General features: G+C 25.2%; 2 protein-coding genes and 1 long non-coding RNA gene across 4 annotated transcripts in view; 2 read left to right on the forward strand and 1 right to left on the reverse strand.

Annotated features, from left to right (window-relative positions):
* The window catches only part of LOC122504446 (chitin synthase chs-2-like), a 98,472-nt gene extending 78,008 nt beyond the window's left edge, over window positions 1–20,464 (forward strand). The window contains exons 5-20 of one of the 2 annotated variants that reach the window (XM_043615577.1): window positions 52–261; window positions 536–880; window positions 1,097–1,488; window positions 3,508–3,775; window positions 4,202–4,464; window positions 4,625–4,835; window positions 4,975–5,222; window positions 5,370–5,562; window positions 10,838–10,992; window positions 11,364–11,669; window positions 14,827–15,074; window positions 15,252–15,564; window positions 16,559–16,735; window positions 18,308–18,466; window positions 18,601–18,829; window positions 19,733–20,464. In XM_043615577.1, the coding sequence (XP_043471512.1) occupies window positions 52–261; window positions 536–880; window positions 1,097–1,488; window positions 3,508–3,775; window positions 4,202–4,464; window positions 4,625–4,835; window positions 4,975–5,222; window positions 5,370–5,562; window positions 10,838–10,992; window positions 11,364–11,669; window positions 14,827–15,074; window positions 15,252–15,564; window positions 16,559–16,735; window positions 18,308–18,466; window positions 18,601–18,829; window positions 19,733–20,055 (4,040 nt within the window). In that variant the 3' untranslated portion in view covers window positions 20,056–20,464. Of the gene's footprint in view, window positions 1–51; window positions 262–535; window positions 881–1,096; window positions 1,489–3,507; window positions 3,776–4,201; window positions 4,465–4,624; window positions 4,836–4,974; window positions 5,223–5,369; window positions 5,563–10,837; window positions 10,993–11,363; window positions 11,670–14,826; window positions 15,075–15,251; window positions 15,565–16,080; window positions 16,258–16,558; window positions 16,736–18,307; window positions 18,467–18,600; window positions 18,830–19,732 lie in introns of both variants that reach the window. The other variant, XM_043615569.1, reaches the window with a different exon arrangement.
* Window positions 11,694–12,477, forward strand: LOC122504461 (chitin synthase chs-2-like). The gene has a single exon (XM_043615589.1). The coding sequence runs from the start codon at window positions 11,923–11,925 to the stop codon at window positions 12,214–12,216; it is 294 nt and encodes a 97-aa protein (XP_043471524.1). The 5' UTR covers window positions 11,694–11,922; the 3' UTR covers window positions 12,217–12,477.
* Window positions 20,465–21,580: 1,116 nt separating the features above from the next.
* Window positions 21,581–23,599, reverse strand: LOC122504476. The gene is made up of 3 exons (XR_006301837.1): window positions 23,465–23,599; window positions 22,797–23,011; window positions 21,581–21,699 (listed from the first exon to the last, which is right to left on the reverse strand). It is a non-coding gene; the product is annotated as an uncharacterized LOC122504476 (long non-coding RNA).
* Window positions 23,600–24,044: the final 445 nt, after the last annotated feature.

A 24,044-nucleotide genomic window follows, 5' to 3' on the forward strand; every position in this document is an offset into this window, starting at 1 on the left:
TTTTGAAATAAATTAGACTTGCATTACCATTGAATTTCCTTTCTCGTGTAGGTCTTCTCTCGAGAAATAAGAACAAAGACGAGTCAAGGAGATGCGTTCTCGTTCTAGTGGATTTAGCAGCTTTGGCTGCCCAAGCAACGGGATTTGTAGTATGGCCTTTACTCGATAGTTCAAATACTTCTTTATGGCTAATTCCGCCAGCTCTTATTATGGTATCGTGTGGATGGTGGGAAAACTACGTTTCCATAAGAAGTCCAATAAGTACGAAATATGCAAATTTCACAATTATTTTAATTATCGTTACGAATTTTTTCCTTTCATTTATAAGAAAATTCACTTTAATTGTCAGCTACTTTTATTTTTCCTGAAAATAAAAAAAGGTTAGAATGAAGAAAATGCCTACTTTAGAAAAAAAAATAAAAAATCTAAAAGATATAAAAAATACCAAAAAATGTAGAAAAAAGAGTTTAGCGAAATTTCTATTTATTTTTGTATTAATTGCAGTTCAAAGATTAAAGATTAAAATTAATTTTAGGTATAGTGAGAGTTTTAGGAAGAGTGAAGAAGGAACTCAGGGTGACGAGATACTTTACCTATGTATTTGTATCCGTTTGGAAGGTAATTGCCTTCTTCATTACTTCGCTTCTGATTCTTCAAGCTCAAGGCCAGAATGTCGGTCATCTTTTTTCAATGATGGGAGCGGCTTTCAGCGATCATAAAATAATTGTCCACGCCGTTAGACAAGCAGGATCCGATCGGATAACCGATCTATCGGAAATAATACGAATCGGCGAAACTGAAGTCGTTAATGCCGACTACAATACACCGATTTACGTTCTCCTCTTGCAAATTTTCGGTGCCTATTTCGCATACGTATTTGGTAAGTATAATCTGATTCTCTGAAACAAAAACAAAAACAAATGCATTCTATTCTTCTAAAAATGGTATTCCTATTCTCTGTTTTTAAAAAGCTTCCTTTGCGCAGCTAAGCAAGTTATTCTATTCAGTGAAAAAAGTTATTTTTTTTTGCTCTTGATTCAACAATTTCAAGCAGTTTACTTATATATGCGAATTTGAATAAATAATCCCATTTCAGGAAAGTTCGCGTGTAAGATCCTGATTCAGGGATTCAGTTACGCGTTTCCAGTGAGTCTGACAATTCCAGTTTCCATATCGTTACTCATAGCGGCTTGTGGTATTCGCAATAGTAACCCTTGTTTCTTTCATGGGACAATACCAGATTATCTCTTTTACGAATCGCCTCCTTTGTACTTACTTAACGATTTTATTTCCAAACAATACGCCTGGGTTTGGTTGCTCTGGCTACTATCGCAGACATGGATTACACTTCATATTTGGACTCCAAAATGCGAGCGTTTAGCTGCTACGGAGAAGCTCTTTGTCGTGCCGATGTACGATTCCCTGCTCATTGATCAGTCAATGGGACTTAATCGAAAACGGGACGATCAACCCGAAGTCAAGGTCGAGGTAAGAATTCTCTTCTTATTTCAGATGATACCTAAAATAATAAAAAAAATATCCAATATTAGAAATGAAAAATAGTAATGATTAAAAAGAAATTATCAAACTTATGAAAATTAAGAAAAAATTATGCAAGGTTGCCACAAAAATTTTTTCTTTTCTTTCCCTCACTTTTTCCTAATTTCCAGACAGAATTTTCGGTAGGGGGTCACTTTTTCCAAGCCTATTTTCCCAACGGACATTTTTCCCAAAAAATTGTATTCCTAAAGAAGAGTCTCTCCCAAAATTCTTTTTTCCCAAAAAATTTTTTTTTCCCCAAATAAAATTGTTTATGAAAACAATATTATTAACAATATCTCTAAATAAATTATTTTTAATAATTTTTGAAAAAGTTCTTTGAGAATTTTCAAATCAATTTGCATACATTTTATAATTTTACCTAATTTCGATTATTAGGAAATTCTTTAATTAAATATATTAGTAAATAAAAACTAGAAATAATTTCAAAAAAATTTCCATCAAAACTTTGTCAAAAAAATTAATTGCAGGTACAGAATTGTTAATTAAAATTAATATTTTTATAATTTAATTATTTCTAAAAATTCATTCTATAAAGCTTCTAATATTCAATTATTATCTAAAATTTTAACTGAAATTCATTTTTAAATCAATTTTGCTTAGAAAATTCTACTAGATTTCAATTATTTAAATACAAAATTAAATCATTTTTTGAAAAATTGAATGTTTCTTAAAATTGAATGAGTTTTCTTATTATTTTTCCACATTTACAGACAGATTTTTGACTTTTTCCCTGATTCTTATAAAAAAAATCAAGTAGAGTTTAATTATAAAACAGGTAATAATTTTTAGAAGTAATAGGTGATTTAATCTTTAACTTCTAAGGTTGTTTTAAACTATTTTAAAAATAAAATTAATTAATTAAAAAATTTCAATTATTTTTAATAGAATTTTAGAAAAATTCAATTATTTCAAAAATTTTCAATTACTTGTTTATAAACATTTCATTATCTTTAAAAAATAGAAATGGAAATTTTAAGAAACTAATTTTTTAGAATTTCGAATAGAAACTTTTTGAAACATCGAATTTAAGACAAAATTTAAATTTTAATCTTTTTTAAAATTAACTAATTATTATTATATTAAAATTCCTTGAAAACTCGATTTTATTAAATTTCTGCAATGGAATTCTTTATTAAAAAATTGAATTATTACCAATTCAAATTTACAAAATTTCTATTAATTTTATAATTCTTTTGTAAAATTGTTCTAAAAATTGAATTGTCTTAGAATTTTTTTTTTCAATTTTTAATTTCTTCGTCAGAATTAAAATTTTTGAAAAAGTTTATTTTAAAACCTGAAATTCAATTAATTTTCAAAAATTGCAACAGTTTTTAACTAAAATCTTTTCTTAGAATATTTTCAATTCAATTACACAAAAGTTCCATTAATTTTATAATTCTTTAGTAAAATTATTTTAGAAATTGAAGTGTTTTAAAAAAATAGAATTAAAATTTCTAAGAAATATAATTTTTCAGAATTTTTAAATAAAATTATTTAAAATTGACATACAATTTTTAATAAATTTCTTTTTTTTAATTATTATAAATTTTTTTGCGGAAATTAAAATTTTCACAAAGTTTAGTTTAGAACCTTCTGAAATTTAACTATTTTTAAAAATTACAACAGTTTTTAACTAAAATCTTTTCTAAAATAATTATAATGCATAAAGATTCAAATTGAAAGAAAAATTTTTAATTACAATCTTTTTAGAGTTAACTAATTATTAAATTAAAATTCCTTGAAAATTCGATTTTTAAAAAATCTGCAATGAAATTCTTGATTAAAATTTGATAAAAATAGTCCCTTTGATAAAATCCCCTGACATTTCCCTAATTTTACTGACCAATTTTATCTTTCCCGATTTCTTCCTAAATTCCCCGATTTTCCTGATTTGTGGCAAACCTATTATATTTTTGGTTAATTAATTTAAACCGAATTTTCCAGGACTTAGCGGAAATAGAGAAAGAAAAAGGAGACGGTGATTATGAAACAATTTATGAACAAACCGATGGCACTAGTACTCCTCCGTCAGTGGTGAAAAATAGCGATCATGTCACGAGGATATTTGCTTGTGCGACAATGTGGCACGAGAACAAAGAAGAGATGATTGAATTCTTAAAGAGTATTTTGCGATTAGATGAGGATCAGTGTGCAAGACGCGTCGCTCAAAAGTATCTGAAAGTCGTTGATCCTGATTATTACGAATTCGAAAGTAAGTGTCAAATTAGTTATTATTAGCTTCAAATTAATATATCTATACTCATAATCGTTGTATTTCCGTAATCTGTTCGCAGTTTAAAGTTAGTTGTTGTTTGCTTTTTTGTTTCATAAATTTTTTTAATAATTTTTCTTTTTTAAATAATTTCCATTTTTAAAATTAATTTATTGAAAATCCTCCAATTATTGCGAAAAATTTTATCAAAAAATTTGATAATAATAGAATTTCTTTGAAGAATTTTATTATTTAGGAAACTAATTGATTTCTCGAGAAGAAATATGTTAAAATTTTTGATAATTCTAATATAATTAGAAAAAAAATAATAATTTTTCTTTTTTATAATAAATATAAAATTTAATATTTGAATTTATCACTCGATGACAATTTGTATTTTAATAAAATTAAATTACTTACTTTTAGCGCATATATTTTTCGATGACGCTTTCGAGCTTTCTGATCATGATGAGAACGAGAGTCAAGTGAATAGATTCGTAAAGCTGTTGGTGGCCACTTTGGATGAAGCTGCTTCAGATGTTCATCAAACTCGAATGCATGTGAGAGCTCCGAAAAAGATTCCCACTCCATATGGAGGTCGATTAATGTGGACACTGCCAGGAAAAACCAAGATGATTGCTCACCTAAAGGACAAAAGTAAAATTCGTCACAGAAAACGTTGGAGTCAGGTAATAGAGTTAATTTAATAATTTAAAAATTTTCCGAATCAAATTCAGAAAAAATTGATACTAATTAAATTTTTAGAATCAAATTCAGAAAATTAAATTCATCTTGATGTTAATTAAGTTTTTAGAACCAAATTTGATACTAATTAGAAATTTTTTTCAGGTCATGTACATGTATTATTTACTTGGACATCGATTAATGGAATTACCAATCAGTGTCGATCGGAAGGAAGTCATTGCAGAAAATACCTTCCTACTGACTCTCGACGGCGATATTGACTTTCAACCGGCAGCTGTAAAATTACTAGTGGATTTGATGAAGAAGAATAAAAACCTCGGAGCCGCTTGTGGACGTATTCACCCCGTTGGATCCGGTACGAAAATAATTTCATCATTATTCTTATAGTCAATATAATTTAAATAATAATGATGATAAATTAACATTATTATTTTAATTCTACTAAGTATTACTAAATCGAATTGAATTGGTATTTATAATAAATATAAATTTAGGTCCGATGGTTTGGTACCAGATGTTCGAATATGCGATTGGTCATTGGCTGCAAAAAGCAACTGAACACATGATTGGATGCGTTCTCTGTAGTCCTGGATGTTTCTCTCTTTTCAGAGGAAAGGCACTGATGGATGATAACGTAATGAAAAAATACACAACCAGATCTGAAGAAGCTAGACACTACGTTCAATATGATCAGGGAGAAGATAGATGGCTTTGTACTTTGCTTCTACAAAGAGGCTACAGGGTTAGTAAACTTTTTATAAATTTCAGAAGAAATCTCTCTCCCCCTCTCTCTCAAAAAAAAAAAAAAAAATCAAAATCAAAAGCTCACAAGACAAAAATACTAATCAATTCATTAAAATAAATTTAATAAATTTAATTCTTTATCCAGGTTGAATATTCAGCTGCAAGTGACGCCTATACACATGCTCCTGAAGGTTTCAATGAATTTTACAACCAACGTCGTCGATGGGTGCCTTCAACAATAGCCAACATTTTGGATTTACTAATGGATGCAAAAAGAACTATAAAAATTAACGACAATATTTCCATGCCCTATATATCTTATCAGATTCTTTTGATGGGTAAGAAAAATTAATTTAATTCATTTTTAATTCAGCGTTGCCATAAATATTTAGTTTCTTTTTCCCTGATTTCAAGACTAAATTTCCACTTTTTTCCTGAACCTAAAGAATATTCTGATTCACTCTAGAAATTATTAGATACTAAAAAAAATGTTCTATAACATTTATTTACGAATTTCATTAATTGTAAAATTATTCGACAACATCAATAACTTATTTTTTAAAAACTTATTAAATAATTACTATTTTTCCATAGAAATTGAGATTTTCAAAAATTTCAAATTCAAAACTTTTTGAAATTTCAACGACGTATTCTTACTGTAATTACATCAAAATTATTCTCATAATTTGAATTTAATTACTATTTTCTAGAATTTTTAACTAAAATTCGTTTTTAATCAATTATTTTTAATCATTTTTGAAAAAGTTCTTTGAGAATTTTCAAATATTTATAATTCTTTTGGAAAATTTTATTAAAATAGTAGATATTGAAAATCATTGAATTGAGAAAATATTTTGAAAATCATTGAATTGAGAAAATATTTTGAAAATAATTGAAATTTTGCCAAGAATTTTAATAAAATGTTTGAAAATAATTGAATTTTGAAGAAAAAGGGCATAGCCGGATAAGTATGCAAAAAGTGCCCCCGCATGTATTTAATTCATAATTTATCCATACATTCCTACCCACTTAAAGATAACATTCTGAAATTTTGAACTCAAAATTCGCTTTTTTAGGGGAGTTATGGAGGGGGAAAGAAAAATCAAAAAATGCGTTTTTCTCGAAAACTACTGAACCGATTTTAATGAAATTTAAATATGTTATAAATGTCAACAAAACGGTTTAAAAAAAATTTTTTTAAATTTTTTTTTCAAAAAAATCCAAAAAAATTTTTTTTTTGAATTTTTCAAAAATTTTTTTTTTTTATTTTTTTAAGAGCGACACCCGCCATTTTTTTACTATTTACTCGTTAAAGTGTCTATTTTAAGAAAAAAATTTTTCTCAATTTTTTTTTGAGGTGCGTGATGGTGAAAAAAAATAAAAACCGCAAGTGGGTACAATGTACAGCTTAAATTTTGAAAAATCTATCATATTCTTTAAAAATTTGTTATTTCGAGTCATTTTTAGGTTTCTAATTATAAAATTACTATAGAATTTAAAAAATTCAAAATGGCGCATCCAAGATGGCGGAAAATTTTCCTAAACGTGAATCATATTTTGAAGTTTCATAACAAAAATTTCAGATACAATTAACTGGGGCTTAGGGGGTTAAGTGTGCAAAAACTGCCCCCGCATCTATTTTTCTTAAATTTGGCTCATATATTACTATCTATTTGACTATATTTTTCTGCAATTTTGAACTCAAAATTCGCTTTTTTGGGGGAGTTATGGAGGGGGAACGAGAAATCAAAAAACTTATTTTTCTCGAAAACTACTAAACCGATTTTAATGAAATTTTAAGAGGTTGTAAATATAGATAAAACGATTTTAGTAAAAAAAAATCAAAATTTTTTTGTCAAAAAAAAATCAAAATTATTTTGTAAAAAAAATCAAAAAATTTTTTTTTGAAATTTTCAAAAATTTTTTCAGGGTTATTTTTTTAAGTGACCACTTTCTCTTTTGTTGTAAAAAGTACTTTATAATGTCCCTTTTAACATATATTTTTTCCAAATTTTTAAAAAATATAGTTTTTGAGCAAAATGTCAAAAACCATGGTCATGCTATTTGTCACGTACGGGAATGCACATATATACATATGGGCAATTTCATGTGATAGGGTATAGCCGGATAAGTATGGAAAAAGTGACCCAAATATATTTTTCCTATTCATTCCTACCCACAAAATAACTTTTTGAAATGTTTAACTCAAACTTTTAATTTTTGTGAGCTTATGGAGGGAAAAAAATCGAAAAACGCATTTTTCTCTAAAACTATTGTATGCATTTTAATGAGCTTTGGATATGTTGAAAAGACAATTAAAGAGATAAAAAAACAAATTTCAAATTCTTTTTTCAAAAAATTCCAAAAATCTGTTTTTTAAAAAATTTTATTTTGAAATTTTCAGAAAAAAATTTTTTTGGTTCTTTTAATGTGACATTTTTATGTATTTTATCATTTCAGTCTCTTATGTGATCTACTTAATTAAAAAATTTTGCCTGACATGATTTCAGTGTGTGTCACAGTAAATTCTGAAAATTTCAAAATAAAATTTTTTAAAAAACAGATTTTTGGAATTTTTTGAAAAAAGAATTTGAAATTTGTTTTTTTATCTCTTTAATTGTCTTTTCAACATATCCAAAGCTCATTAAAATGCATACAATAGTTTTAGAGAAAAATGCGTTTTTCGATTTTTTTCCCTCCATAAGCTCACAAAAATTAAAAGTTTGAGTTAAACATTTCAAAAAGTTATTTTGTGGGTAGGAATGAATAGGAAAAATATATTTGGGTCACTTTTTCCATACTTATCCGGCTATACCCTATCACATGAAATTGCCCATATGTATATATGTGCATTCCCGTACGTGACAAATAGCATGACCATGGTTTTTGACATTTTGCTCAAAAACTATATTTTTTAAAAATTTGGAAAAAATATATGTTAAAAGGGACATTATAAAGTACTTTTTACAACAAAAGAGAAAGTGGTCACTTAAAAAAATAACCCTGAAAAAATTTTTGAAAATTTCAAAAAAAAATTTTTTGATTTTTTTTACAAAATAATTTTGATTTTTTTTTGACAAAAAAATTTTGATTTTTTTTTACTAAAATCGTTTTATCTATATTTACAACCTCTTAAAATTTCATTAAAATCGGTTTAGTAGTTTTCGAGAAAAATAAGTTTTTTGATTTCTCGTTCCCCCTCCATAACTCCCCCAAAAAAGCGAATTTTGAGTTCAAAATTGCAGAAAAATATAGTCAAATAGATAGTAATATATGAGCCAAATTTAAGAAAAATAGATGCGGGGGCAGTTTTTGCACACTTAACCCCCTAAGCCCCAGTTAATTGTATCTGAAATTTTTGTTATGAAACTTCAAAATATGATTCACGTTTAGGAAAATTTTCCGCCATCTTGGATGCGCCATTTTGAATTTTTTAAATTCTATAGTAATTTTATAATTAGAAACCTAAAAATGACTCGAAATAACAAATTTTTAAAGAATATGATAGATTTTTCAAAATTTAAGCTGTACATTGTACCCACTTGCGGTTTTTATTTTTTTTCACCATCACGCACCTCAAAAAAAAATTGAGAAAAATTTTTTTCTTAAAATAGACACTTTAACGAGTAAATAGTAAAAAAATGGCGGGTGTCGCTCTTAAAAAAATAAAAAAAAAAAATTTTTGAAAAATTCAAAAAAAAAATTTTTTTGGATTTTTTTGAAAAAAAAATTTAAAAAAATTTTTTTTAAACCGTTTTGTTGACATTTATAACATATTTAAATTTCATTAAAATCGGTTCAGTAGTTTTCGAGAAAAACGCATTTTTTGATTTTTCTTTCCCCCTCCATAACTCCCCTAAAAAAGCGAATTTTGAGTTCAAAATTTCAGAATGTTATCTTTAAGTGGGTAGGAATGTATGGATAAATTATGAAATAAATACATGCGGGGGCACTTTTTGCATACTTATCCGGCTATGCCCTTTTATTATTTATAATGATAATTAAAATTTTGTCGAGAATTTTATTCAATTTTTCAAAATAATTGAATTTCTGAGAAGAATATTATTATTTATAAAGATAATTGAAATAATTTTTAACATAATTGAATTATTGCGAAGAATTTTATTACTTTTGAAAATAATTGAATTTTTGCAGTTATTTATATCTAACTTCTCCAAAATTTAATTTTTTTGTGTTTTTGAGTGAAATTCTTCTATAAATCCATTATTTTCAATAATTAATTAAATATATATTAAAAAAATTAACTAATTTCCGAAGAATTTAAATAATTAAATTCTTAAAAAGAATTTTATTATTTATAAAAATAATTGAATTCTTTCGAAGAATTTTACTATTTATAAAAATAATTGAATTGTTAAGAAGAATTTATTTAAATTTTAGGAAATAAATTAATTTTATGTAAATATTTGAAAATAATTAAATTCTTTTGAGGAATTCTATTAAAATTGTTTTGAAAAGAATTTAATTTCATCAAAGAATTTTACTATTTATAAAAATAATTGAAATAATCGAAGAATTTATTAAAATTTTAGGAAAAATTGAATTGTTTTGAAAAATTTTATAGAAATATTTGAAAATAATTAAATTCTTTCAAGAAATTCAATTAAAGTTGTTTCAAAAATAATTGAATTCTTTCAATTTTTTTGACGAATATATTTAAAAATTGCATTCAAAGTAATTTAATTTTCATATAGAATTTTTTAAAAATATTTTGAGATTAATTAATTTATTTTTAGAGAATTTAAAATTCTTGTTGAAATTGAATTTTATGGAAATTTTTTAAAACAATAAAATTCTTTCGTGTACTCTTATTTAAATTAAATTAAAAATAATTTAATTCCTGCAAAGAAATTTAGAATTTATAAAAATAGTTAAATTTTTTCGAAGAATTTATTAAAATTTTAGGAAATAATTGAATTTTATGGAAATATTTTAAAATATTTGAATTCTGCTGGTAAATTCAATTAAAATTATTTTGAAAATAATTGAGTTCCTGCAAAGAATTTTACTATATTTATAAAAATAATTGAATTCTTGCGAAGAATTTTACTATTTATAAAAATAATTGAATTCTTTCGTGAAATTTTATTAAAAATAATTGAATTTTTGTAAAAAAATTTACTATTTATAAAAATTATTGAATTCTTCTAAAGAATGTTATTATTTATATAAAAATAATTGAATTCTTGAATAAATGAATTTTTTAAATTTTGATTATGAAATTGTTTTAAAATTTATATGTATTTGAAAATAAAAAATTTTGTAATTTGCATAACCAAAATAAATTTGTTTTGTTTTTGAATTTCATGTTTTATGAGACAAACAAAAAAAGACGAAAATTCAGAATTTTCTTATGAATTCTAAAAATTTAATTTTTTCCAGAACTTTTAATAAAAATTCCTCACTTTTCCCTGATTTCCCTGACCAATTCTACTTTTCCTGAATTCCCCGACCTGAGGCTACCCTGTTTATTGTAATTTTCGACAAAGAAACATTAATTTAATTAATTTTTATCGTAATTAACGTGAGAGAAACAAAATTTTCTTCTACTCCTGAATATTTTAGAAATAGAATAATTGTATCCATTTCTAGGTGGTACGATTCTTGGACCTGGAACTATTTTCCTTATGTTGGTGGGAGCTTTTGTCGCCGCTTTTAAAATTGACAACTGGACCAGTTTTTACTACAATATCATTCCAATTCTCTTCTTTATGATTGTTTGTTTTACATGTAAATCCAATATTCAGGTAAGTTTGCGTACTTTTTTCAAAAAATTTTATAATACGTTCGTATTGTTGAAAAATTAATATATAAATGTTACGAAGTTGATCAACGAAAAAAATTTATTTAATGCATTTAAATATTATTTTTAACTTAATATTTAATTGTACGACATTTATCATCAAAACAAGAATATGAATTTTTTTCTAAATATTTTGTGCAATTTTTTCTGGTAATATTGCTGAGTTATTTTTAATTAATTTACTTTTTTTCGTTGATCAAGTTGATTAAATGTTTGTCGTATTTTCCTTTTTATCTTATTTAAATGTTTTGTCAATATTGTACCTGCTTGAATATCCATTCGGCAAAATTGCATCAGATGTGTTCGTCCTTTTAGCTATTATGTGCGCAAATATTGTCAACGGCTTACGCGATGATAATGATGGCTGTGATAGTTGGTACAGCCCTCCAGCTGGGGGAGGACGGTATGGGTTCTCCATCGGCAATATTCTTGACATCACTCTCGACTTCGTTCTTCATAGCAGCTTGTCTCCATCCTCAGGAATTTTGGTGCATAGTCCCCGGTCTCATTTATCTCCTCTCGATTCCATCCATGTACCTTCTCTTGATCCTTTACTCCATCATTAATCTAAACGTCGTCACCTGGGGCACGCGTGAAGTCCAAGTGAAGAAAACCAAAAAGGTTCGTCTGCTTGCCAGTGTTCTCTGTAAAATAAATCGGTGCTGGTAAATAACGGACAAGAAAAAAAGTAACAAGAAAAAAGTAACAAAAAAAGTAACAAGAAAAGAGGAAATACGCATGGAATGATAAATGGAACTTTGGTGATGGAATTTCTTTTTTGTGCACTTGCTTGTGACACTTCTTTTTGATCAAACTAATTCTGATAAAATAGATTCTAGCGGCAGCGGTGATAAGTATTTTTTATGGATTGGTGATGGTTGCGGTAATAACGGCGATATCGATTAACATTGTTGAAGATGGTTTATTCTCACCATCTCCACTCTTTCTTTTAATGGTAATTGCTCAATTAACAGTGGCTGCCCTGTTACATCCTCAAGAAATTAATTGTCTCTTTTACGGAATTATTTACTACATTTCTGTACCTTCAATGTATCTGGTTCTAATTATATTCTCCGTCTACAATCTTAATGATATTACTTGGGGCACGAGGGAAGTGCAGAAGAAAAAACCTGATGCGGTAATCCCCTTCGGATTTGTCCTTCGCTAACTTTCCATTACACTTATTTCTTTCTACACTTTTAATATTAATTTACTCTCCTCATACTAATTTACACTTCTAACTCTTATTTGCACTTTTTTATTGTAATTTTATTAATTGACGCGCTCTGAAGAAACGGACTTGTCATTTTTTGCATAGTTACCCTTTTCAGAGTGCGTCACAATTATTAACAACTAGCAAATGATACACGGTATTCCATATATTATTTTGTAAATTAAAAAATTTTTTATTTTCAAGAATAAACATCAATTTTTGAATAATTACGGATTCAAAATTTAAAGAATTCACTTATTAAGTGCATATAATATTAAATATTCTTGCTTATTATTATTCGAAAATTTTAATAAAACTTATCGCAAGAATTTCATTATTCTCATGAATAATATGTAATATTTTTTAGAGCAATTCAATTATTTTTAATACAATTTTAATAAAATTTCTCGGAAGAATACAATTATTTTTAAAAATATTAAGTAAATTCGATTATTTTCAAGAATTTTAATATGAATTTAATTATTTTCGACAATTTTGATGAAATTCTTTTTAAAAAAATCATAATTTTCAAAATTTTTAACAAAATTCCTTTAAAAAATTCTATTATTTTCAAGAGTTCAGATAAAATTCTTCGAAACAATTCAATTCTTTTTATGAATGGTAAAATCCTCCGCAAGAATTCAATTATTTTCATAAATAAGAAAATTCTTCGCAGGATTAAAATATTTTCAGAAATAATAAAATTCTTCTGTGAAATTAAATTATTTTCAAAATAATTTTAATCAAATTTGTAAAAAAAATCAATTATATTCAAGATAATTTTAAAAAAATTCCTCTAACAGGTTCAAGTATTTTTAAAAATTGTAATAAAATTTTTCTGAACAGTTTTTAATAAAATTCTTTGTAAATTTTTACAAAATTAATGAAATTCTTCAAAAAAAAAAAAATGTAATTATTTACAGAAACTCTTATAAAATTGTTTAAAAGAATTTAATTTTCTATGAATAATTGTAATATAATTTAATAGGAAAATTATTAATTACAATTCAATTAATTATTTTAAAAATATCTTGCCAAGAATTAAATTATTTTCAATACATTTTTTTACATTTTCTCAAAAGAATTCAATTATTTTCAAATTTTTTGATAAATACCTTGCAAGAATTCAATGATTTTCAGTATATTAATTTTCAAATTGAAAACAATTAAAAAGGAAAATTATTATCAATATTTATTAATTCAATTATTCTCATAAATTTAAACAAAATTCTTTTCAAGACTTCAATTATTTTTGAAAATAATTAATTTCTTCAGAAGAAATCAATTATTTTCAAAAATAATAATTATAATTCTTCTCATGAATTTAAATATTTTTAATACAATTTAAATGAAACTTCTTAAAAGAATTCCATTATTTTTACAATTTTTTTATGAAAATCGTTGAAAGAATATTCAATTATTTCCAAAAAAGATTTAATTTAATTTCCAGAAAGTATTTAATTATTTTCAAGAAAATTTTAACTAAATTTCCAGTAAGAATTGAAATTTTCATCGAAACAATTAAATTATTTTCGAAATATTTAATAATATTCGTGGCAAGAATTAAATTGTTTTCATAAATAATAAAATTCTTTTGTGGAATTAAATTATTTTTAAATACAATCTCAATAGAATTAAATTATTTTTTTAAAATCTTTAATAAAATTCCTTGAAAGAAATCAATTTCAAAAATTTTGATAAAATTCTTCAGAAGATTTTAATTAATTTAAATACAATTTTAACTAAATTCTCCGGAAGAAGTTTAGTTTTCCTCGAAACAATTAAATTATTTTTAAAGATTTTAATAAAATTCTTGACGAGAATTCAAATATTTTCATGAATAATAATAAAATTCTTTGAATAGATTTAATTATTTTCAATATAATTTCAATAAAATTTCTAGATAGAATTCAATTATTTTTTTTTATTTTTAATAAAATTCCTTGAAAGAAATAAACTACTTTAAAAAATTTTGCTAAAATCCTTAAGAAGATATCAATTATTTTCAATACATAATCAAATTTAAAGAAATAATTTAATTATCTTAAAAGATTTTAACAAAATTCTTGTCAAGAATTCAATTATTTTCATAAATAATAAAATTCTTCAGAGAAATTCAACTATTTTCAAAAAATTTATTGAAATTTCTTGATGGAATTCAATTATTTTACTTAATTTTAATAAAATTCCTTGAAAAAAATCAATTATTTAAAAATTTTTTTAAAAATTCCTTTAGAAGATTGAATTTAATTATTTTCAATACAATTTTAATCAAATTTATCGAAATAATATTCAATTATTTTCAAAAATAATGAAATTCTACAGAAGTACTGAATTAATTTTAGGACAATTTTGATTAAATTCCTTAAAAGAATTTAATTAAATATATTTTCAAAACTTTTTATAAAATTCTTCGCGAGAATTGAATTACCTTAAATAAAATTTTTTATAAAATTTCTTTTAACAGAATTCAGTCATTTTTAAAAATTATAAAATTCATTTAATTTTAACTATTAGGAAAAATAGAATTTGGAAGAAATGAACAAAAATTGTGTTTGAAAATAGGAAATTGAACAAGAAAAGAAAGAAGCGGAGGAAGCGAAACGAAAAGCAAAGCAGAAATCATTACTTGGATTTTTGCAAAATGGAGCAGGAACGAATGACGATGACGAGGGTTCGATTGAAATTTCTCTCGCTGGATTATTTAAGTGCATGCTCTGCACTCACGGCAAGCCATCTTCAGAGAAACAGCAACTTGTTGCGATTGCCGAGTCTCTGGAGCAACTGGGAAAACGACTCGATACCATCGAAAAGTGAGTTGATTACTTTCCTCAAAATTCAGTTCTCGTACCGGTCTCTAAAAAGAAGAAATAAATTTTGGTTCATTTTCCCAATAAAAAATATATTTAATATATATCATTTAAAAATTAAAATAGAAAATAAATATATAAATAAATAAAATTCTAAAGAGAGGATTAATTTTCCAACAGAGCTGTCGATCCACATGCGCATATATCTGGAAGAAGACGTGCATCATCAGTGGGTTCGAGGACGGCTGATCATCTTGGAGCAATAGGCGAAGACCCAGGAGAAGACGATGGTCGTGACAGTGAAACGGAAACTGTCGCTAGTCAAAATACCGAGGGAAATCGCGAAGGTCACTTCCCATCTCGACCCTATTGGCTCGACGACGATGGACTCAAAAATGGAGAAGTCGATGTCCTCAATCTCCAGGAGGAACAATTCTGGAAAGACCTTTTAGACAAGTATCTTTATCCCATCGATGAAGACAAAGCTGAGAAGGTAAAATCGATCACAAGGGAACGATATCTTCAGTTAAACTTTATTCAAATTTTCCCCAAGTTTTTGATATATTCAAAAACTTTCGAAAAATTAAACAAGTACGAACTGAAGACAATTCCCCTTTCAAAATCTCCCTAAAACCTTTTTTCTCCAATCAATGAGTATTTTTTTCGGAAAATTGTTTAATTTTCTAAAAATTTTCTTTCTATTCAGAAAACAATTTTTTAAAAATATTTTTCTTTTTTCTCTTTTTATTTTCTCTCTCTTGGCATTGATATTATAAACAGAGTTGCCACAAAAACTTAAATTTGTTTTTCCCTGACTTTTCCCTGATTTCCCTGACCAATTCTATTTTCCCCGACTTTTTCCTGAAATCCCTGACTTTCCTGACCTGTGGCAACCCTGGTGAACTTTTACGCTTTTTGGCTAAAGAAAAATTGCTTGACGCTTTCAAAATTAATTAATATAATTGAAAATTATAAAATTCTCAAAATTAATCTCAAATGTTCACGTCAGGCTCGTATCGCCAAAGACTTGAAGGATTTACGAGACAAGAGCGTGTTTGCATTCTTTATGATAAACGCTCTCTTCGTGCTGATCGTATTTCTCATGCAACTAAACAAAGACTTGTTGCACGTGAAATGGCCCTTTGGTATCAAGACCAACATCACTTATGATGGAACTTCCCAGGAGGTAAAAATCCACTCCGTGGGTAGCACGTGTTTTCCTGCTCGAATTATTTCGCTGATAAAAGGGGCCAATTTTCTTTCTTTTCTATAAACTCAATTTCGCCAAACTGCGATTCGGAAAAATTTGCTTTCGACAAAAGTAAAAAAGTAAAATTCAATTAAATCGTGAAAACAATAATTCTTTTTATGCCCTTTTTACTGAATCAGAAATAAATTCTAATCAGGCAAATGTGTCGTTACTTACGGAGTTTTAGTCTATTTTACTAATAAGTTTTCTCTCTTTTTTTTTATTTGACTCTAAACAGGCAAGGATCGCCAATGATTTGATCGAGCTGAGAAACAAGAGTGTCTACGCATTTTTAATGTTCAATACTTTGTTCGTACTGATCGTATTCTTAATGCAACTGAACAAAGATAAACTGCACATCGTATGGCCATTCGGGGTCAAGACGAACATCACCTTCAGTGAAGAATCCAAGGAGGTAGAGGCATTTACTGCGAAAAGCCTCGATTTTCAGTTTTTCAAAACAGAAAAACTAACAATTTCACCGATGTGCCTCGCTAGTTTTCTTTAAATCATTTTTTCAAAATTCATCCTTATCCAGAGATCGAATTTATTTTCAATTTAGTTTCGAATCGACACAAAACTAAACTCTGTTAAAATTCAGTTTCGAGTCGATACAAAACTAAAAACGAAACTAGATTTTCGTAAATCAATAATAAAATTATTATTCTTTCTTTCTATCGACAATCTTCCAAATTTCTCAAAGATTTCTCATAATTTCAGAATTATTAAACTAGAATTCCATTTTTCAATATAAAAAACGAGGCATGTCGATTGGTTTTGGAAAATCACATTTGATCAGATTTGATCAATTTCTTATCTTGTGAATAACCAAATATGGTTTCAGAGATTCATTAATAATCATGCCCACACTTCCTCTGCAAATGGGATGATTCACCTTCCTACCAATCGTGGGTGTACTAAATTACTAATATTCAATTTTTTTTCTTTTTCAAAAAGAATTTTATTCGATTGTCTTCTATTTGTGGTGGTGAAATATATTTAAAAATATTTTCCAAAATTACGTTTTGATAATTTTAAAACAAAATAAGACATCCACGATTTCGGTTCCACTATGAGGACTAATTTTGATAATTAATTTCTTGATCACGAGAAATATTTCTCATAGAAAATTCACATGATTTTCTCTCAATGTTTTGTGTCTAACTCTTTACATTTTAATTTTTAATACATTTTAGGGATGCACACTACCTGTGATGGTGTACCGGGCACAATTAATAAATGTGACCCTGATCCTGGTCATGGAATATATATATTTTAATATCTTCACGTGGTGGTTGTTTAAAATATTTTTGTTTTTCTCGTATTTGTAATTAATAATAATGACACTCTACTCTTCATTATGTTTATACACCAAATTCAATTTTTTGATATATTTGAGAAATATTACAAAAAACAGATCTGAGAAATTAAATTTACTTTAGTTAAAATAATTTTTTCTTCAATTATAATAATTATAAAGAACTTTTTCAAACAACTTTCTTACTGGAAATCTTATCGTTTTGTATTAAAAATTAAAATTCATAGTAATTTCAAACTTCTTCTTTAAAAAAATAATAAAATTTATAACATATTGTTTTTTTAAATTTAATTGAATATGATAATAAAATATTAAATAAAATAATTGTATAATTTGTAAATAGGAATATGGTTTTGAAAGCAAAGCTCAGTTCTGTTGGTAAAATTTCTGAAATAATCATCCTATTGTTACTAGCAATAATAATATTAAAGCATGTTGTTAAAATCTCTGCACTTTTGAACCCAATTGAAACACATTTTTTTAAAATCGATCAAAAATGAATTTTATAAATAAGCATTATTTATAAAATAAATGAGCAAATAAATTTTATAAATGAGCATTAATTACAAATGTCACTAAATTTGAAATTGCAGAGAAATCGAATTATCTGTTAAAAATTAAAAATAATTGAGTAAAAAAAATGGTACTAACTTGTTAATTTTTTTGCAGATTCACATTTCAAAGGAGTATTTGCAGCTTGAGCCAATTGGTCTCGTCTTCGTGTTCTTCTTTGCTCTCATTTTGGTCATCCAATTCACTGCCATGTTATTCCATCGATTCGGAACTTTGGCTCACATTTTGGCCAGCACGACATTGAGCTGCAAAAAGGTGAGATATTTTCAATATAAATTTCCTATTTCATTATTTATCATTGTTTTTTGTTTTTGTATCAATTTTTTGAATTTCAAAAAAATTATGTAATAGAATTTCAATTATTTAATATTTCAATTTTCGAAAAACAGACTAAAGATCTATCAGAAGAAGCACTGCTTTCAAAACATGCGGTGGAAATAGTAAGGGACTTGCAAAGATTGGATGGCATAGAGGGAGATTACGATGAGGGAAGCGGAAGTGGTCCCGGAAGACGAAAAACTATCAGAAATTTGGAAAAGAGTCGCAGACAAAAGCAAGCGATAAATACACTCGATGTTGCGTTCCGTCAACGTTTCTTCAGTCTGACAGAAGGCAATGGTAAACATTTTAACAAATTTTTCGAAACAATTCAATTATTTTTATAAATAGTAAAATTCTTTGCAGGAATTAAATTATTTTAAATACAATTTAAATAAAATTACACGAAAGAATTTAAATCTTTTCAAAAATTTTCATAAAACTCAATTTCAACAAGAATTTAAAATTCTCTAAAAATAATTCAATTATTCTCAAAATATTTTTAAAAATTCTAGATGAAAATTAAATTGCTTTCAATGCAATTTTTAAATATATTCGTCAGAAAAATTGAAAGAATTCAATTATTTTCAAAAAATAATATAATTCTTCTGATGAATTCAATTATTTTGAAAATATTTAATTTTAATAAAATCCATTGCAGAAATTAAATTTTTTTCCAAGCAATTTTAATAGAATTCCTCGAAAGAATTGAATTATTTTCAAATATTTACATAAAATGCATTTATTTCCTAAAATTTTAATAAATTCTTCGAAACAATTCAATTATTTTTATAAATAGTAAAATTCTTCGTAAGAATTAAATTATGTTTATAAATAATAAAATTCTTCTCAGGAATTCAATTATTTTCAATACAATTTTAATAAAATTCTTCTTTATAAAATTAAATTGCTTTGAAAATTTTCAATTAAAATTATTAAAAAAACTCCATTATTTTTTAAAAAAAATTAAAAGAAATTCTTCAAAAGAATTTAATTAGGATTTTAAAAAATTTAACAAAATTCTTCGCGAGAATTTAATTATTTTCATAAATAAAAAAATTAGTCGAAGTAATTCAATTATTCTCTTTAAACTTTTTGATAAGATTCTTTGCAAGAATTCAATGATTTTCAAAACATTAATTTTAAAATTGATACTTTCAAATAGTAAATAAATTGAAAAAAATATTTTTTTTCTACTCACAGGCCTGCCGCGAAACATGTCAACAAGAAGATCCACCAAGGCCTTTAAAGCATTCGAAGGACGTCGCAACAGCATCATAGCATTGAGAAGGAAATCTCATATGCAAACTTTAGGAGCAAATAACATCTACGGAGCTCCTGGCAATCCTCTTGGAATTCAAGGACGTCCAACGAGAAGTAGTCAAATTTCTGTGAAGGATGTTTTCGAAGGTCACAGTGGCCACGTGAATGCTGCCTACGAAGCTGACGACAGTCCAGGAAACAGTTTGAGACTTCAACCCTTGGCTGGTCAAGTCACATGGCGAGATCCAAATTCAAATCTGTAAAAATATAACTATTTTTGCAAAAGTGTTTAAAAAAATTTTACCGAATATCAGAATTCAGTAAAAAGAGAACTTTACATTTAGAAAAAATCTACGATTTTCTTTTTTTTTCAAGAAAAAGGAAACATTACTTTTGAGTCAGAGACTGAAGTTCGTTTTATAAATACTGCATTTCTTCACTGCCTTCCTCTACTTTCAAGATGTACTAGACATATCACTCACATAGTTCTTTGTAATTCTTGCGCATATGTAAAATATGTACTTACAAATTTTTCCTGGCGCTCCAATGACAATTGTATATTTTTAAGAAGCTCAACATATTTTTTTTTTGTAATTTTTAAAATAAAAAACAAATTGGTGTGTCATTTAGATCTAAAAATTAAATCTCGACTTAATAGGCATTGAAAAAATGTCAAAACAATTTTTATATAAATTAAATATTTTCTTAGTTTAAATTGTTAAAATTTCAATTGTTTTAAATTTAAATTGTGTGTTTTAATTTAAATGATTAAAATTCAATTGAAATTATTAAATTTATTTAGAAACAATTAATTACCAGTTAAGTTAATAAAAAGCAATTTTTCAATAAGTTGAATTAATCGTAAACTTTAAAAGTTAAATAAAACTGTAAATAAAAAATGCACTTATTGTACAGAAATTTTTATAAAACCTAAGAAATTGTGCATAATGTGAAAGAATAAAACTTGTCCTTCTCATATAGTTGTATGTAATAACGTAAATGTATTTAAATTATGATTGATTTGTAAATGTTTGTATGGAAAAAAGAAGAATGTAATTCTGCGTGTAATTTTCACGATAGCGAATTGTCAAATTATAATCTTTGTAGATAACGTTAAATTTAAGTAAATAATAATTTTGTGTGCAAGTTGCTCAAACTTTTTTTTGTCACAACTGTTTTATAATTTCCTATTTCTCAACGCAATTGTAAATATAGATTTTATTTAATTACATTTATTCTGTAAAAAACTTAATTTGTCACTTACATGAATTTTTGTTAGCAATAAAATTTGTCATTTTAATTTTCATTCTCTCATTTCAGTTTATAATCCATAATTTTAGTTTGTAGAAAAACTCCTTATTCCTTTGAATTATAAACGAATTAACAAAATAGTAATTGAATAAAACAAAATAATTAACTATAATAGATAATAGAATAATAATTTTTGAATATTTTAGAATAATAAAAATTTCTAATAATTTTCAATAATTTTAAGTAATTATTAATTGTATATTATTAAAATTAATTTAAGTTGCCAAATTTCCTGTACTATTCGGAAAAATCGTAGCGGATAGCTTCAATCATGAGAAGAATGTACGCTGCGGTCATATAATCATTAAAGCCAATTTGAAGACTTGGATTTCTATCATATTCTTCAGAAGACAAAATTAAAATGGAAATAGTGTAAGGTAAGAAAGCCAGCAAGCAGAAGGGGTTTCTTTTAACCCAACTATAAAATAGTAATGTGTTTAAAAGGAAATTATTTTCAAAATAAATGTTTTTACTCACCCAAAATATCCTCCAATGAAAATCCAATAATAGTCGAGAGAACTGTCAAATTCTTTGGCATAACTTCCAAAGAAACTTTCTTCATTCGTATTTCCTTGACTAAATCGTTGATTATACTTCTAAAATTTTAAAAATTCAATATTATCATAATTATTATAATTATAATTAATTATCGAAGCTATCACTCGGCAAAATTTTAATAATAGAGTTGAAATTGAATTGTTTTGAAGAATTTATTTCAATATTCTTGAAAATAGTGGAGTTTTCTAAAAATAATTTTTACTGCAAATTTTTAAAGTAATTGAATTTTATGAAGAATTCAATTATTTTCAATAATTGTAATAAAATTCTTGGCAAAAAGTAAACTATAAATAATAAAAATTTTCATAAAAAAATCCAATTATTTTTATATAAATAATAAAATTATTATCAGGATTTCACTTATTTTCAATACAATTTTAATTGATTTCTTCGAAAATTTCAATTATTTTTAAAAATCTTGTAAAAATTCTCCGAGAAAATTCCATTATTTGAATTTCCAATTGAATTTTTCACAGAAGTTCAATTATTTAAAAAACTTTTAATAAAATTCAATTATTTCCATAAATAATAAAATTTTCGCTGGAATTCAATTATTTTAAACACAATTTTACAAGAATTTTATCAACATTTTTTCAAATAATTAAATTCTTTCGAGAAAATGTAAATAAAATTGAATTGAAGATAATTTAAATCTTGGCAAGATTTTTATTAAAATTCTATAAAATAATTTAAATTATTTTGAAGAATTTATTTCAATATTCTTGAAAATAGTGGAGTTTTTTTCTGTAATTTTTACTAAAAATTTTGAAATAAGTAACTGAATTTTGTAAAGAATTTAATTATTTTCAATAATTGTAATAAAATTCTTTGCGAAAAGTTAATTTATAAATAATAAAATTTTCGCTGGAATTCAATTTTGCAAAAATTCAATTATTTGTAGAAATAATAAATTTTTTCGCAGGGATTCATTTCTTTAAAAAAGTTTTAATAAAATTCTATTCAAAAATTCAATTATTTTCAGAAATAATTAATTTTTTGATGAAAAATTTTATTACAATTTTTACAAATAATTGAAGCTGTTAGAGAAATTTTATTAAAATTATATTGAATATTCGTAATTAATTTTACAATTTTGTAATAATTATTTATCAAATAACAAATTTTCCATACTTACTCTAGCTTCTAGAGCACAAATAACTTCAATAATTGTCAACGACAAGACAAAAGTTCCGAAAATCTGACATTTATGATAATTGAAAACTGCATATATTAATCCACCCTGGGCGATTGTCGATGAAAATCGATAAAATAGTGAATAATTTCGAAAAGGTCTTCCCTTTATTTCCTTCTTTTTCTCCCATTCATCTTCAATCTCTTGAGGATCAATAGCTAAAAATAAAAATAGATTTTTAGGATATAAAATAATTGATCTGTTATTCGTTTATCAATAAAATTCTATTCCTAAAGATTTGAATGTTCAAATAAAGGAAATTTATTTATTTATTTTATGATCTACGAGTTTTTTAAAGTTCAAATGAACAAAATATTTTTACAAATTGTTGATTGCAATAAAAATAAATTTTGCATTTTAGAAACTTTGTAATTAATTTTTCGATACTTGACGTAAAATTAATGGAATAAAAAATTAATTTGTAATTCCTAAATCTTTATTTTTACTTTTTTAATTTTTAATTTAATAAAACATTTTTCAAGATATTAACATCGAAACTTTATTTCATTCATTAGAATGTACAGAATTTTTAGAACTTTGAAAATTAACACCGAAATTTAAATCTCTAAATCTAAATAAATGAAAAAGAAAATCTTTCAAAAATTACTTACGATATATCCGGAAGAATAAATTGTAGATTAATGAACCCAATGATCTGATATAGAATCCAAGAATGCCAATGGATCCAGAAATTAAATACGGCTTGAAAGTAGAGTATTGATCATAACAATGTTTTCCAAGAACGTAAATGCTGGAACCAGAAGCAAGCAAAAGAAAAGAATTAGACAAAATTGATTCAAGAAACATAAGATACTTTCTACCAAAACAGAACCTGAAAATTAACAGAAAATTTCATTTGTTTTGTCACATTTTACTCCCTTCATTATTGTCACTATCGTCACTGGCTATCAAATTTATTTTTTCTCCTAAAAATAAAATGGTAGAAATTTCAAATTTACCTTTTTTTGAAATTAATGAATTAAGTATGGAAAAAATATATAAAATACTGTAGAAGATAATGTTTCATTTGTTTCAAATAAATTTCATTTGGTTTAAATAAAAATTTTATTTGGCTCAAATAAAAATTATAATTATTTCGAAAAAAGATTTTATTTCACTCAAATAAATTATATTTGATTTAAATAAAATTTTTCTCTGAATATAAAATAGTAAATAATAATAAATACCAAA

Source organism: Leptopilina heterotoma, unplaced genomic scaffold (genome assembly GCF_015476425.1).
Source record: "Leptopilina heterotoma isolate Lh14 unplaced genomic scaffold, ASM1547642v1 Lhet_111, whole genome shotgun sequence".
NCBI lineage: Eukaryota > Metazoa > Arthropoda > Insecta > Hymenoptera > Figitidae > Leptopilina > Leptopilina heterotoma.

What these genes read in the sequence shown, in the direction of transcription:
- LOC122504461 (XM_043615589.1), top strand. Translation starts at nt 11,923, where the DNA reads ATGGTTGCGGTAATAACGGCGATATCGATTAACATTGTTGAAGATGGT.